The sequence below is a fragment of the Microcaecilia unicolor genome, chromosome 4 (genome assembly GCF_901765095.1).
Source record: "Microcaecilia unicolor chromosome 4, aMicUni1.1, whole genome shotgun sequence".
NCBI classification, from domain to species: domain Eukaryota; kingdom Metazoa; phylum Chordata; class Amphibia; order Gymnophiona; family Siphonopidae; genus Microcaecilia; species Microcaecilia unicolor.
Window position 1 is genome coordinate 235,799,668 of NC_044034.1, and position 12,635 is coordinate 235,812,302.

The following is a 12,635-nucleotide window of genomic DNA, read 5'->3' on the forward strand; positions in this document are numbered from 1 at the left end:
GGGTGCTCAAAGGGGAGAAGGGGATTGGTGAGGGTGGGGGAGGGTGCCCAGAGGGAAGAAGGGGATTGGGGAGGGTGAGGGAGCCTAGATGGGTGCCCAGAGGGGAGAAGGGGATTGGGGAGGGTGGGGGAGCCCAGATGGGTGCCCAGAGGGGAGAGGGGGATTGGGAAGGGTGGGGACAGACCCTGGATGGAAGGAGGGAGCGTGAAGGAAGGCAGACCCTAGATGGATGGGAGAGGGAGGGCAGACGGATTGAAGGGGCAGAGAGAAAGGGCAGATGGTGGGTGGAAGGGGGAGAGAGAAAGAGGGCAGACTGGGGCAAATGGTGGATGGAAGGGGCAGAGATAGAGGGCAGATGTGGATGGAAGGAAGGGAGAGAGAGAGAGAGACGGCAGATGTTGATGGAAGGGGGAGAGAGGCAGACTGGGGCAGATGGTGGATGGAAGGGGCAGAAATAGAGGGCAGATGTGGTTGGAAGGGAGGGAGAGAGAGGGCAGACAGTGGGTGGAAGGGACATTAGAGAGGGCAGACACTGGATGGCAGAGAGAGAGCGAAGACAGATGCTGGATGGAAGGAAGACAGTGAAAAAAAGATGAGGAAAGCAGAAACTAGAGACAACAAACTGTAAATATATATTTTTATTATTTTGCTTTAGGATATACAGTAGTATTGTAGCTGTGTTAATAAATGTTTATAAATAGAACATGTAAATAAGGTAATCTTTTTATTGGACTAATTTTAATACATTTTGACTTAATTTTCAGAGAACAAAACCCCCTTCCTCAGGTCAGGATAGGATACTGTAACAGCACTATACTGTATTGACCTGAGGAAGGAGAATTTGGCCTCTGGAAGCTAAATGTATTAGCCCAATAAAATGGTATTATTTTATTTTCTGTATTTGTTTTATTTCTATTTGTTAATTTGTAAAGTGGTGATTGGTATTTGTTAGTTTTTTCAAATTTACATCTGCTGTCTTTATATTTTGCACAGTAATAGGGGACATTTTCTGTTTCTGTGGTGTTGCATTGTATGCAGAGTCTGGCATCGGGGGTTCAGTTTAATTTTTGTCTAAATAGAAAGTTTATGATTACTTATTCTATAGTGGATTAGGGTGTATCTGTGTTTGTGAAAAAGACATGGCTTTCAATTGGCATTGACTGTGCAAGATCGATGATCTGTACTATTGTGTCTGGTTTCGTTTTACAATGGGTGAATTGATGTTCTAGTGCTCACTGTAGTGTTTAGGATGCTTTCCTTTTCCTTGTGTGACTCGTAGAAATGACTGCTTATGGCATGGTAGAATTGCTCTATAGGTCCTGAGTGTTTTGTATTCTCGGTATGCCTAGTACTGGATTGGGGGGGTGGGTGTTAAAAAATTACCGGCCCCGGGTGTCAACTACCCTAGCTACACCACTGCGCAGATGTTCATATTATTATTTTTAATTGTACAAAACTCAACTTATTCATAAATGTTTATTTTAAATATGAATCCACTACAAAACTCAGAATAGGTGTGAAAACATAAATAGTCTAAACAATAAACAAAAAAAAGTTACACTGAAAAGAAAAAGAGAAAAACTTATCTAGAAAGGAAGGAAAAGCCTCAAAGAGCTACAAGTCAGCAGTGACCTAAAGAGCTAAATTGATCACAAGGATCTTCTCTTCATCATTGGCAAAAACCTTCAACTTTTTAGTATAGAGTCCCGACTTGCAAAAGCATAAAATCAAAATACCCACAAATACTGTCAAACGTCTTATTCTCTAAATGACAATGCAGAATGTAGCCATTTGCTTGGTGCACACTTATCTTATCGGGCTCTGCTTCGTTCATCTCATATGAGCCAGCTTCTTGATTCAGAAGGCCCTCATGACCAACGATGGCCAGCGTGTCTCAAAAATCTCTTTTATCACTGCTGCATCAGGGTCCAGTCACCTGGGGCTATCAATAAAACACAGAATCAGGAGAAATCAGGCTCAGTACTCATCAGTAACACCGAAAACATCATATCACTTACTTCTCTTCACAGAGCTGACATGTCCAGCTGTGTGTAAAAGGCTCACAAACACAGTCAAGATGGCAACCTCTTTATAGAAAATGTGAGGTCAGATGCCCTCAGACATTTCAACTAGTCAGTTTCCACACAGGTATTTTCAAATAAAATGACACCATTCAATATGGGAATTTAACCCCCCCCCCCCCCAGTTCCAAAGAATTAAGGATGAAAATCCACCACTGTTCTTGCCTCAACAAAACTTTCCAATGATCCCCTCCTCTTTTTAATGGAGCAATCCACTGTAAAACTAAACAACGCAAGTCGCTAAAAGTATGTTTGGTGCAGAAACAGTGGGCTGCCACCGGTAGTCCCAATCCATGTGTTTGTAGGGCACTTTTATGCTCAGTCAGTCTTTTAGCAAGCCTACATGTGGTTTGTCCAGTATACAATTTACTACATAGGAATGCCAAACAATAAACTACATGATCAGACTAGAGAGTTGCACGGGGACAGACATCTAACCCGTCCCTGTGCAGAATCTAACCTGTCCCTGTGGGAATCTAATTTGTCCCCACCATAAGTAATCTGCTCCATCCCAGCTCCCGGTACACCCAACTCTTTCCATGCCGCAGTCACCTTGACCTCCCCCCCCCCCCAAGAATACCTGATTCCATAAGCAGTAAAAATACTAGTAAAATTAACATAAATCATTTTCTAACATACTCTACTAAGACAGCAGGTGTACAGATCAGCACAGGACCCAAAGCAGTCCAAATTCCAAAACAAGTAAAGTCAGAAACAACACAATTTATACCTAATTGTTCAACCACCCTTAGGATTCACCTTTAGTTTTGAAAAGCAAAACCATGTGCATGTAAGGACTAGATAAATGAATTAAAACAAAGTTTAAAGCAAATGCCCTTAATATGTAATACTTGGTAGTAATAATGAAACAGTGATGGAATATTCACATAGCAAGTAACCTGAGGCAACAGATTTATTTTCTACTGAAAATAATTAACTTTGTATGAACATGTCATCTAATTGCTGAACTGGACAATGTTGGCACATTTAGACTAATGCTGGACAAAACTTCTGCATGAAGTAATTCCTTCCCTACTTATTCAATACCTCTCTGTAAAAATATAATAATAAAAATAGCATGTGCATTTTTATAATATACCACTGCAATCTACAAAACAAAAGGAGCAAGTTCCCACATGCCATCTTTTTCTTTTGATATAGGCACAGGAAAAAAATGTAAAATGCTCCCAGGTTTTAACCTAATTCATGTTTAATGTGGGATATAAATGTCATAAGTAAATAAATAAATACATAGACACTCTGAATGTTGAGCACCTGATTCTCATAACATGATATCTGTTTTAGTGGCTCTTTACCAGCAGAAAAAAAATCTCTGCAAGAGTATAACAATGCTAGGGTGTCCCTATAATCAGCCCCTCCAAATGACACACTGATTACAATTTAAAACTAATTACTACTCTACCTATGAAATGTTATTCCGTTATTATACTTCCTTTGTGTACATCCATATGCTGCACAAGCCGGCATATTTGAAAATATAAGTGAGATTAAATAAAAATACCACCAACAATAAAGAATGACAAAGTGGATACAGCAGTTCATAGGCTTGATTGCTTTGCTTTCAGTGTATGGTGATGACGGCTGCATGAGGAAGGGAAAACAGAGACTCACCTAAATGGCTTCAACGTTTTATCATCCCGTCTCCATCCATCCACCTCCCCTCCATCCTGCGTGCATGCCCTCCTGCACATACCTCAAGGCACCCTGGTGGTCTAGTAGCTTCTTCGGGGCAAGAAAGATCCCCACTCTTTCCTGCCGCTGATCCTCTCACTGTCTCCACTTTTTAAAAATGACTGCCAAGACTTCCGGCGGTAACCTTGCAAGACTTCTGTGGCCGCCGCTGGAAGTCACAGCAGCCATTTAAAAAAAGCAGAGACGAAAGGATCAGCACTGCTGCAGCGGGCAGGAAAGAGTGGGGATCTTCCTGTCCCAAAGAAGTCACTAGACCACCGGGGTACCTTGAGGTATGTGCTGGGAGGGCACCCTGCACTTGGAGGAGGGAAGGCACTTCTGCGGGGATCCCACAGGACCTGGGTCCATCCCTGTGGGATTTCCGTGAACTTGGGTCCATCCCCGTGGGAGCCCCACAGACCTGGAGGGGATCCCCACGGGATTCCCATGGTACCCACAGGAATCCCGCTATCCCCGGTTCCATGCAGCTCTCTAGATCAGACTTGCATGTTGTTCTCGTCCTCAAATCATATTTCTTCTCAGTGATCAGATCAGTGAAAACAGATGCCTCGCCTCGATCATCATATTTTTTATTTATTTATTTTTGTTACATTTGTACCCCGCGCTTTCCCACTCATGGCAGGCTCAATGCGGCTTACATGGGGCAATGAAGGGTTAAGTGACTTGCCCAGAGTCACAAGGAGCTGCCTGTGCCTGAAGTGGGAATTGAACTCTGTTCCTCAGTTCCCCAGGACCAAAGTCCACCACCCTAACCACTAGGCCACTCCTCCACTCATAAAACATACAATTGCCACACTTAAAATGACCCACTTCACTAGGCTGATCTCTCTGAACACTCTCAGGACTTGGTGGCACAGCAGGGCACAATGTTTCTTTCAAATTCCTGCCCAGACTAAACGCAAACCTTAGCGCAGAATTCGAAAAAACAGGAATGGTTCTGACTTGGAGCTCTTTGAGGCTTTTCCTTCCTTTCCACTTTTTCTCTTTTTCTTTTGAGTGGAACTTTTTTGGTTTATTATTGTAAATATGAAGGATTATCTGTACCATGATTTTTCCCCCCTCATTGAATTTTGGTAATTAAGGGCCCTGTTTACTAAGTTGCGCTTTAGGCGTGCCATTGTTTTTAGTGCACTCTAATGCTAGAGACACCATATGGGTGTCTCTAGCATTATAGAGCACACTAAAAACGCTAGCGCACCTTAGTAAACAGGGCCCTAAATAAAATTAGACATTCTTAATATTCATGTGTATTCATTATTTAAGAATTAATATATGTGGTACATTATTTACAGTAACAACCTCCTAATCTGATTTATACAGAAAGAACCAAAGTATGCTCAGTTTATTGGTCAACAAATTAACGCTATATGCTTTATTTTTTACAGCTTCGTAAATCAGTTTTCAGCATCAGGGCAAGAAATCTTTTGGAAAAAGAAACAGCAGTCAGTAAAATCCTCAGGTACAAAACTGATTCTTTTTGGTTTTGCTATTGTACTGCTAATCCCATAGTCCCTTGATGTTGATTGTTCTGTGGTTAAAAGGGGATGAAATGTGATGATTTTCATATAGTAGGCAAAATCTTCTTTCTGTATTACTCATGCCAAAGAGCTAAAACACCTCCCAGTAAAGTACACTTCTACAGTTTGTTTATCCTGTCTTCTCTCTCCTTATTTCTTGGATTTGAGGGTTAGTTGATCAAGGCCTAGCTAATGGTGCCTGTGACTTATTCTTCGTAGAGCACTGTAGTTGTTGCCATTGTCTTTTGTGCTCTTAGCACGGGTCTTCTCCAGTGGCATAGCCAGACCTGACATTTTGGGTGGGCCCAGAGCTAGTATGGGTGGGCACTATGTATATAGATGTGAGTAGCATTTCTTGGGATACTCCTAAATAATGCCTTAGAGTGCACTTGATGAAGGATTTCTAATGAACAGTCTGCCCAACAAGTGTCTTGCATCAACATAAACCACATAAATACTTGGAGCCTATGTTGCAAACCTTAACACCACCAATTCTGAACAAACAAATATCAATAACAGCACCTTGAAAAAGGCAGCAGTGAATATACACAACAGCAATACGTGTCCCATTGGAAAAGCCAAACAAGTTAGACTGATATAGATCCCCTTACAAGCCACATGCCAGAAGAATCTTTCACCTTGGTCACATTCAGAACACAGACCAACCCTCATCAATTACAGAAAAAAGGACCAAAACTTTTAAATTGTCCTGTAACTCAGGTAACAGACAGAACAACTAAAGGGTAAGGGGAATTAAAGAGGAGGGGATAAACATCTCAAAAAGGATATAGTGGAATTAGAATATATCTGCCTGAAAAACATAAATACAAACTTTTCAAGGCATGCAAAGTTCTATATGCCACATATGACAATTGAATTTTAAGTATAGCAAGGACAACCCTATTTAAACCCTGGAAAAAGTAGTTACCTTTAAAAAAAAAAGGGAAAAAAACCCCAGCAATACCATCTCTGCACAATATTATGTAAAACTGTAGGGAACAGTTATACAAACTGAAGCAGCTTGGTTTCATGGGATTTTCGGAAGCACTTGCTGGAAAAAGTCATATAATCTACAGGATTCTAAGAAACTGACTCTCTTCCAAAGAGATTGTAGAGATTTAAGGCTTAAAGCAGGTTTTAGCTTTAAACTATAGAGTTTTTATCATATTTTAATTAAATCTGAAGGCGCTTGATGAGAATAGCAACTATTTAAGACGACATTTATGCTTACATCTGTTAATTAAACAAGAATCATTAATAGAATCTCATCACTTGTGTAGACTTTTTGTACAGAATAGTGTTAAATCAAATTTGTATTACTGATTAACAGTGTTAGAATGCGTGAATTTTTGACACTTTGGTAACCTGCAAGTGTGTGTGTGTGTGTGTGTGTGTGTGTGTGTGTGTACATACACACACCTGTATTTTGAGAATTCAGGTTGGAAACCTCAATAAAAGATTAAGAATTAAAAGTTTCAGGTACTCCAGCTCTTCTACCCATATTTCACATTTTTGTAAGGTTGATAATACACAGTCAATTAAACAAAAAAAAAAGGATTCATTGATAAATTATTTTTGCTACTAGCATAGAATAGGAGAAAGCCCCCAAATAGATCCCAAAGGTAAAGAGCCATTAACAGGATGATGTTAGCAAATTCCTAAGGTTTTACAATTGGAGAAAGCATTCTGATTCAATTAGTGCAGCTACAATGGAAACCACAGCCTGCAAATTCACTTCTCAGGCTGTGTTTACAGCAGAGGAACTGCTTGTTGTAAACTTAATTACCGCTCCGGTTCTTTTCATTCCCTTGCTTACCTTGAGCTCGATCTCCTCCGGTCGATTAAGCAGGTTTAGGATAGGTCAGTCGCTCCACAAATTTGTCCATAGGTTCAGCAAGCTTTGTTGAGAGAAATCCGTGCTCAAGACAAAATGCTGATAAATATGAAGGGGAGCCCAGGAGCTCGGCAGGCACATGTCCTCCCACTACTATAACTACAACTGACTCGTGCGAGGGATGGGGGCAGGAAGGAACGAGGGGGAAGCCTGACGGGAGCTGAGGGCAGGAAGAGCTGCCTACAGCTTTGCTCCAGCCATGCGTTTGGGGGGGAGGCAATGCCCCCCTCGCCCCTCCAAACTATGCCAGAGTTCCGGAGGACTAAAATCTGGTGAGCTGCTGTTTTTTCTGCCGGCTTTAGACATTGCTGCTGCAGCTGCTCAGATGGGGCAGAAGACTGTTCACTCTTTCTCCCGCTGCAGCCTAATCGGCGCCTAGAGGACCGGCACCAATTGGAGGAGCAGGACAAACTGGGTGGGCCTGAGCTGAGATTGGGTGGGCCCAGGCCCACCCGTAGCTACGCCCCTGGACTTCTCTGATAGTAACCTATACATGCACTAATGAGGTCTAATCCTATTGATTTTCTGAGATCTAATGATTTCAGGCTCTCTCAGGCCAATATGACTAGTATTGCAGAAGTACTGTAAATCAGAAAATATTTATACAAGGGGTGGGGAAAATATGAAATGGCCTTGACTGAAGGTGGTAGAGGTTAAAACAATAATGTAATTCAAGAAACACGGGATGAACAGTGATGATCCCTATATACAAAAAAGGGAAGAGAACAGAAGAAAGAACTGTTTTTGGAATGAAACTGGGCATACCAGTTGGACCTTATGATCTTTGCCATCATATTTTTTGGTTCTATGGGGGGGGTTCCATATTCAGCCATTGGCGGTGAATATTTTGCTTACTGCCGACGGCGTTATTCCTCGATATTTTAAGCCAGGACCTATTCAGGCTTTGGCTGTGAATATCTGGTTATTTTTAAGCAGGCTAACACGTGGAAGGGCATTTTCAAAAGGGGACGACCATCTCTAAGGGCGCCCATCTCTGAGGACGTCCCCGCGAAGGGGCGGGGCATCCGTATTATCGAAACAAGTTGAGCATCCATATTTTGTTTCGATAGTACGGTCGGGGACACCCAAATCTCAACATTTAGGTCGACCTAAGAGATGGTCAACCTAAATGTTGAGATGGTCGACCTTAGAGATGGGCAACCTCGGTTTTCGGCAATAATGGAAACCGAGGATGCCCATCTCAAAAATGACCAAATCCAAGACATTTGGTCGTGGGAGGAGCCTGCATTCGTAGTGCACTGGTCCCCTGACATGCCAGGACACCAACCGGACACCCTAGGGGGCACTGCAGTGGACTTCACAAATTGCTCCCAGGTACATAGCTCCCTTACCTTGAGTGCTGAGCCCCCCCCCAAAAAAAACCAAAACCCACTCCCCACAACTGCACACCACCACCACAGCCCTAAGGGATGAAGGAGGGCACCTACATGTGGGTACAGTGGGTTCCGGTGGGTTTTGGAGGGCTCACATTAACCACCACAAGTGTAACAGGTAGGTGGGGGTGGGCCTGGGTCCGCCTGCCTGAAGTGCACTGCACCCACTAAAACTGCTCCAGGGACCTGCATACTGCTGTGATGGAGCTGGGTATGACATTTGAGGCTGGCAAAAAAATGTTTTTTCATTTTTATTTTGGATGGGAGAGGTTGGTGACCACTGGGGGAGTAAGGGGAGGTCATCCCTGATTCCCTCCGGTGGTCATCTGGTCAGTTTGGGCACCTTTTCTAGACCTGGTCCTGAAAAAAAGGGACCAAGTAAAGTTGGCCAAATGCTCATCAGGGACGCCCTCCTTTTTTCCATTATCGGCCGAGGACGCCCATCTGTTAAGCATGCCCCCGTCCCACCTTCGGTACACTGCCGACACCCCCCCCCCCCCCCCCCCCCTCCGGGAACTTTGGTCGTCCCCACGACGGAAAGCAGTTGAGGATGCCCAAAATTGGCTTTCGATTATGCCGATTTGGGCAACCCTGAGAGAAGGACGCCCATCTCCCGATTTGTTTCGGAAGATGGGCGCCCTTCTCTTTCAAAAATGCCCCTGATAGCCACCTATGTCAATATTCATCGTTTAAGTGGCCATGGGTTACCACATAAAAATAGGATAGACATTTATACGGTCCCATTTATGCGCTAATCCTGTCTGCTTAAGTGCTGATTATCAACACTTAAGTGGCCCAAGTGCTGACTTCACCCCTGGAATACCTCCAAGACAGTCGGCTTTGTGTTCAGTGCTACCCATGATACTCATTGGCACTTACCCGGTTAAATGCCGTTGAACATTAACAGCTAGCCCCAACCAAGCGATTTAACTGGTCAGCGGCTGGCTAAATTGTTTTGAATATCGGGCAGATAATCTACTATCCCCCCCTGTTCACTAAGCTGCGCTAGTGGCTTCTGTGCGGCAATGCCAACACAGCCCATTCAAAGTGAATGGGCTGTGGTGGCATTAGTGCACCACAGCCATTAGCACAGTTTAGTAAACAGAAAGGTATATGTCTTGTAGAAGCTGTGACAATTTAAATTAATGGTGCTCAGATTAATAGATGATTTATTGTTAAGGAACATCATTTGTATAAACTTTAGACTAAAAAGGAAAGAGAGAAAAAGCAAAGTGGATGGAGAATGGATGATTACAAACAGCCAAATGAAAGAGGAATGGAGGACTGTTGAAACAACCAATGACTAGAAAAAAAGTATAAACCACCACTGTAAATAATTATTTATAGCATCTCTGTCAGGTTCTCAAGGGTAGTCTGGAATCGTGAGCCCTTGGGCTACTGACGAGGAGCGGCAGCAGCAGGCAAAACCCTCCAACCAGGACTGGACCAACAGGACTGGAGTAGAAGCTATAGGCAGGCTAGGCAGGAATAAGCAGAACCGGAATGGACTTGGCTTGGCAGGGACCAGAATCAGGAAACAGAAGCAGGAATCAGGAACTAGCGTGACTGGAACAATACTTCACCTGCGTTTGACCGCTGTTCCCTAGGGGTTGAGCCCCTAGGTGGAGGCAGCCGGCAGGACTTACTGGACGGAGTGGATCAAGACAGACTTGACTAGACAGGATACAGGGTCTCAAACAGGCAGGAAACAAACACAAGCTGGGCTAGAACAGGGTACAAGGTATAGGGTCTCAAACAGGCAGGAAACAAACACAAGCAGAAGGGAAAGGAAGCCAAAAGCAGACAGGGAAGGAACAATCAGCACTGGATTCAAGACAGAATACAGGATACTCAAACAGGCAAGGAATACAGACTAGGGACACTAACTAAGAAACAAGGCTAAACAAGACAAGGCAGAAGTACACTGAGCACAAACACCAACCTGGACCTTTGGCGTTGCAAAGGCAAAGCAGAAAGTTTCCTGGTGGCTAATAAGCCCATCAGCAGCAGAGGCTCAGCTGCAGCAATCTCAAGGCAGCTAAGGGTGAGGCTAGCTTCCAAACTTCAACCCAAGTCTGGAGGGCTGGAATATCTAGACCGGACCGGAAAGAAAGTCTGTAATGAGTAGGGAGACAGCAAGACAGTCTATGGCAGCCACCGGTTCTGGCCACCAGAGGGCGAGGATAGCACAGCCAGAGAAAACAGTCACAATCGTGACAATCTCAAGGAAATGGTATATCAAAAAGGAAGGATAAGCCTCAAAATCTATTGTCAACGCTCATACTTTTTCAGTGTTGCTTTTTGTTCAGTCACAGGCATAAAAAAAACCTCCTTTTGGATTTTGTGAAATATCAACTATATTCGCTTCTGAATTATTTTCTGAGATTATTCTTTAATATTCACTTGCAAATGACTCTAAATACAGTTTTCAATGTCTTCTATAATAGAAAACTTAGCTGCTACTATGATCCACGGGTCCAAAAGCTGAAGGCCAGAGTTTCATGGTGTAACCACCGCTGCTTCAGGGATATAAAACTGGACCCAAATGTCATAGCAGCAAAAACAGTTCTTCATAAAAAAGAATACAATTAACTCACTTTGGTTGGTATTCAGCAGCGCGGCTATCGCCAAGATAAATGGCTAACAGAAACCAGTCATTTATAGCCCCACATTTTTAGTGGCTAAAGATAACTGGCTATATGTCTGAATACTGGTGGATATTTCTCAGAAAACATGGCCACTTACACATAGCTAACCGCGATAATAAATATCGGACTCGCCATGCTCAAAGCCTCTCAGTTTTGAGAATGGCAATGTGGTGGCCGATCAGTTTTGAATATTGCTTGGGATCATAATGAGTTATGTGATATGTGACAGTAGAACAATTTAGCATCCTGCACAACCCATAGGCCAAACCTTGGACAGCTCCCCAGGTAGGTGAGGTCTTCCACAACCCTGTACACGGGGGCTGATGGTGAGGTGGTCAGATTTGACTATGTCCTCAGGTGCTGTCGCTGTCATACGCAGATACAAGATACATGCTAGCCGGTCATGTCGGCCTCATAGATCTGGTTATACGCATAAACTGGGAATATTGTCTGACATACCTGGTGATGTTTGGGAAACACTGTAATATCTGCCTGTCTGTTCTCTAGCACTCTGTGGCCTGGAATTGTGCAAGCTAGTCCTCAGCCATGAGCACCAGCTCTGTCCTGTTCACTGGAGGGCTGGCCTGCACACCTCCCATAACCTCTGGAGAAAATTCCAGAGCTACTTATGGAGGTAAGAGAGATTTCCACAGCCTCTGACCCAGATGCTGCAAGAGCACTAGCAGTAGAGGCCTTAGTAAGCCTCCTGAGGACAAACAGGAGCACAACTGTGCTCAGAGATTAAGACTGCAATGTATTGTTTTAAAAAAACAGCTTATTGCTTCCTAAAATATATGGTTGTACAATGCTGACAACAGCTGTGGTTTCAACAATGATAGCACATCCCTAGGGAAAGGAGACTGCACATGCTGGGGTAGGAGAGAGAGGGTACAAGATGTGTCTTCTGGCCCTCTGTGGTTATACTCATATCGATTCCCCATAACTGACAGATGGCCATTCTCAACTCTGGAAAGTGAAGCTGCCTCAACAGCTCTTGGGGGGAACCACTCTACACCCTTTAAAGGGGGGTCTGCAAAATCCTTATTGCCTGCTGCATAATTTTGTCCATCATGAAAATAGGCCCTGCTACTGTCCCAAAAGTAGCAAGCACCAATACACCCAACTGAGGGTGATAGCCCCCCCCCCCCCCCAAAAAAAAAGAGGAGCTAGATCAGGAATTAAACCTGCTTCCCTTACATCTCCAGGGCAGTGCCCAAACCATTAGGCCATGCCTCCAGTACATCACTGTGGCAAGTCATGACTTGACTTATTCACTTTTATAACAGGCCTAGGATGGGCATACTCTCAGTTCCAGTCATGAAACATCATACTGCTGTTATCACATTAGGACATTCAAAGTGTAGTGCAGCTCTAAACACTCCCCCAGA

General features: G+C 43.7%; 1 protein-coding gene across 1 annotated transcript in view; it reads left to right on the plus strand.

Moving 5' to 3' along the window:
• NALCN (sodium leak channel, non-selective) overlaps positions 1-12,635 on the plus strand; it is a 690,956-nt gene that overhangs the window by 380,175 nt on the left and 298,146 nt on the right. Inside the window, 1 exon segment of the mRNA XM_030201343.1 lies at positions 5,180-5,253. Coding sequence (XP_030057203.1) covers positions 5,180-5,253 — 74 coding nt within the window.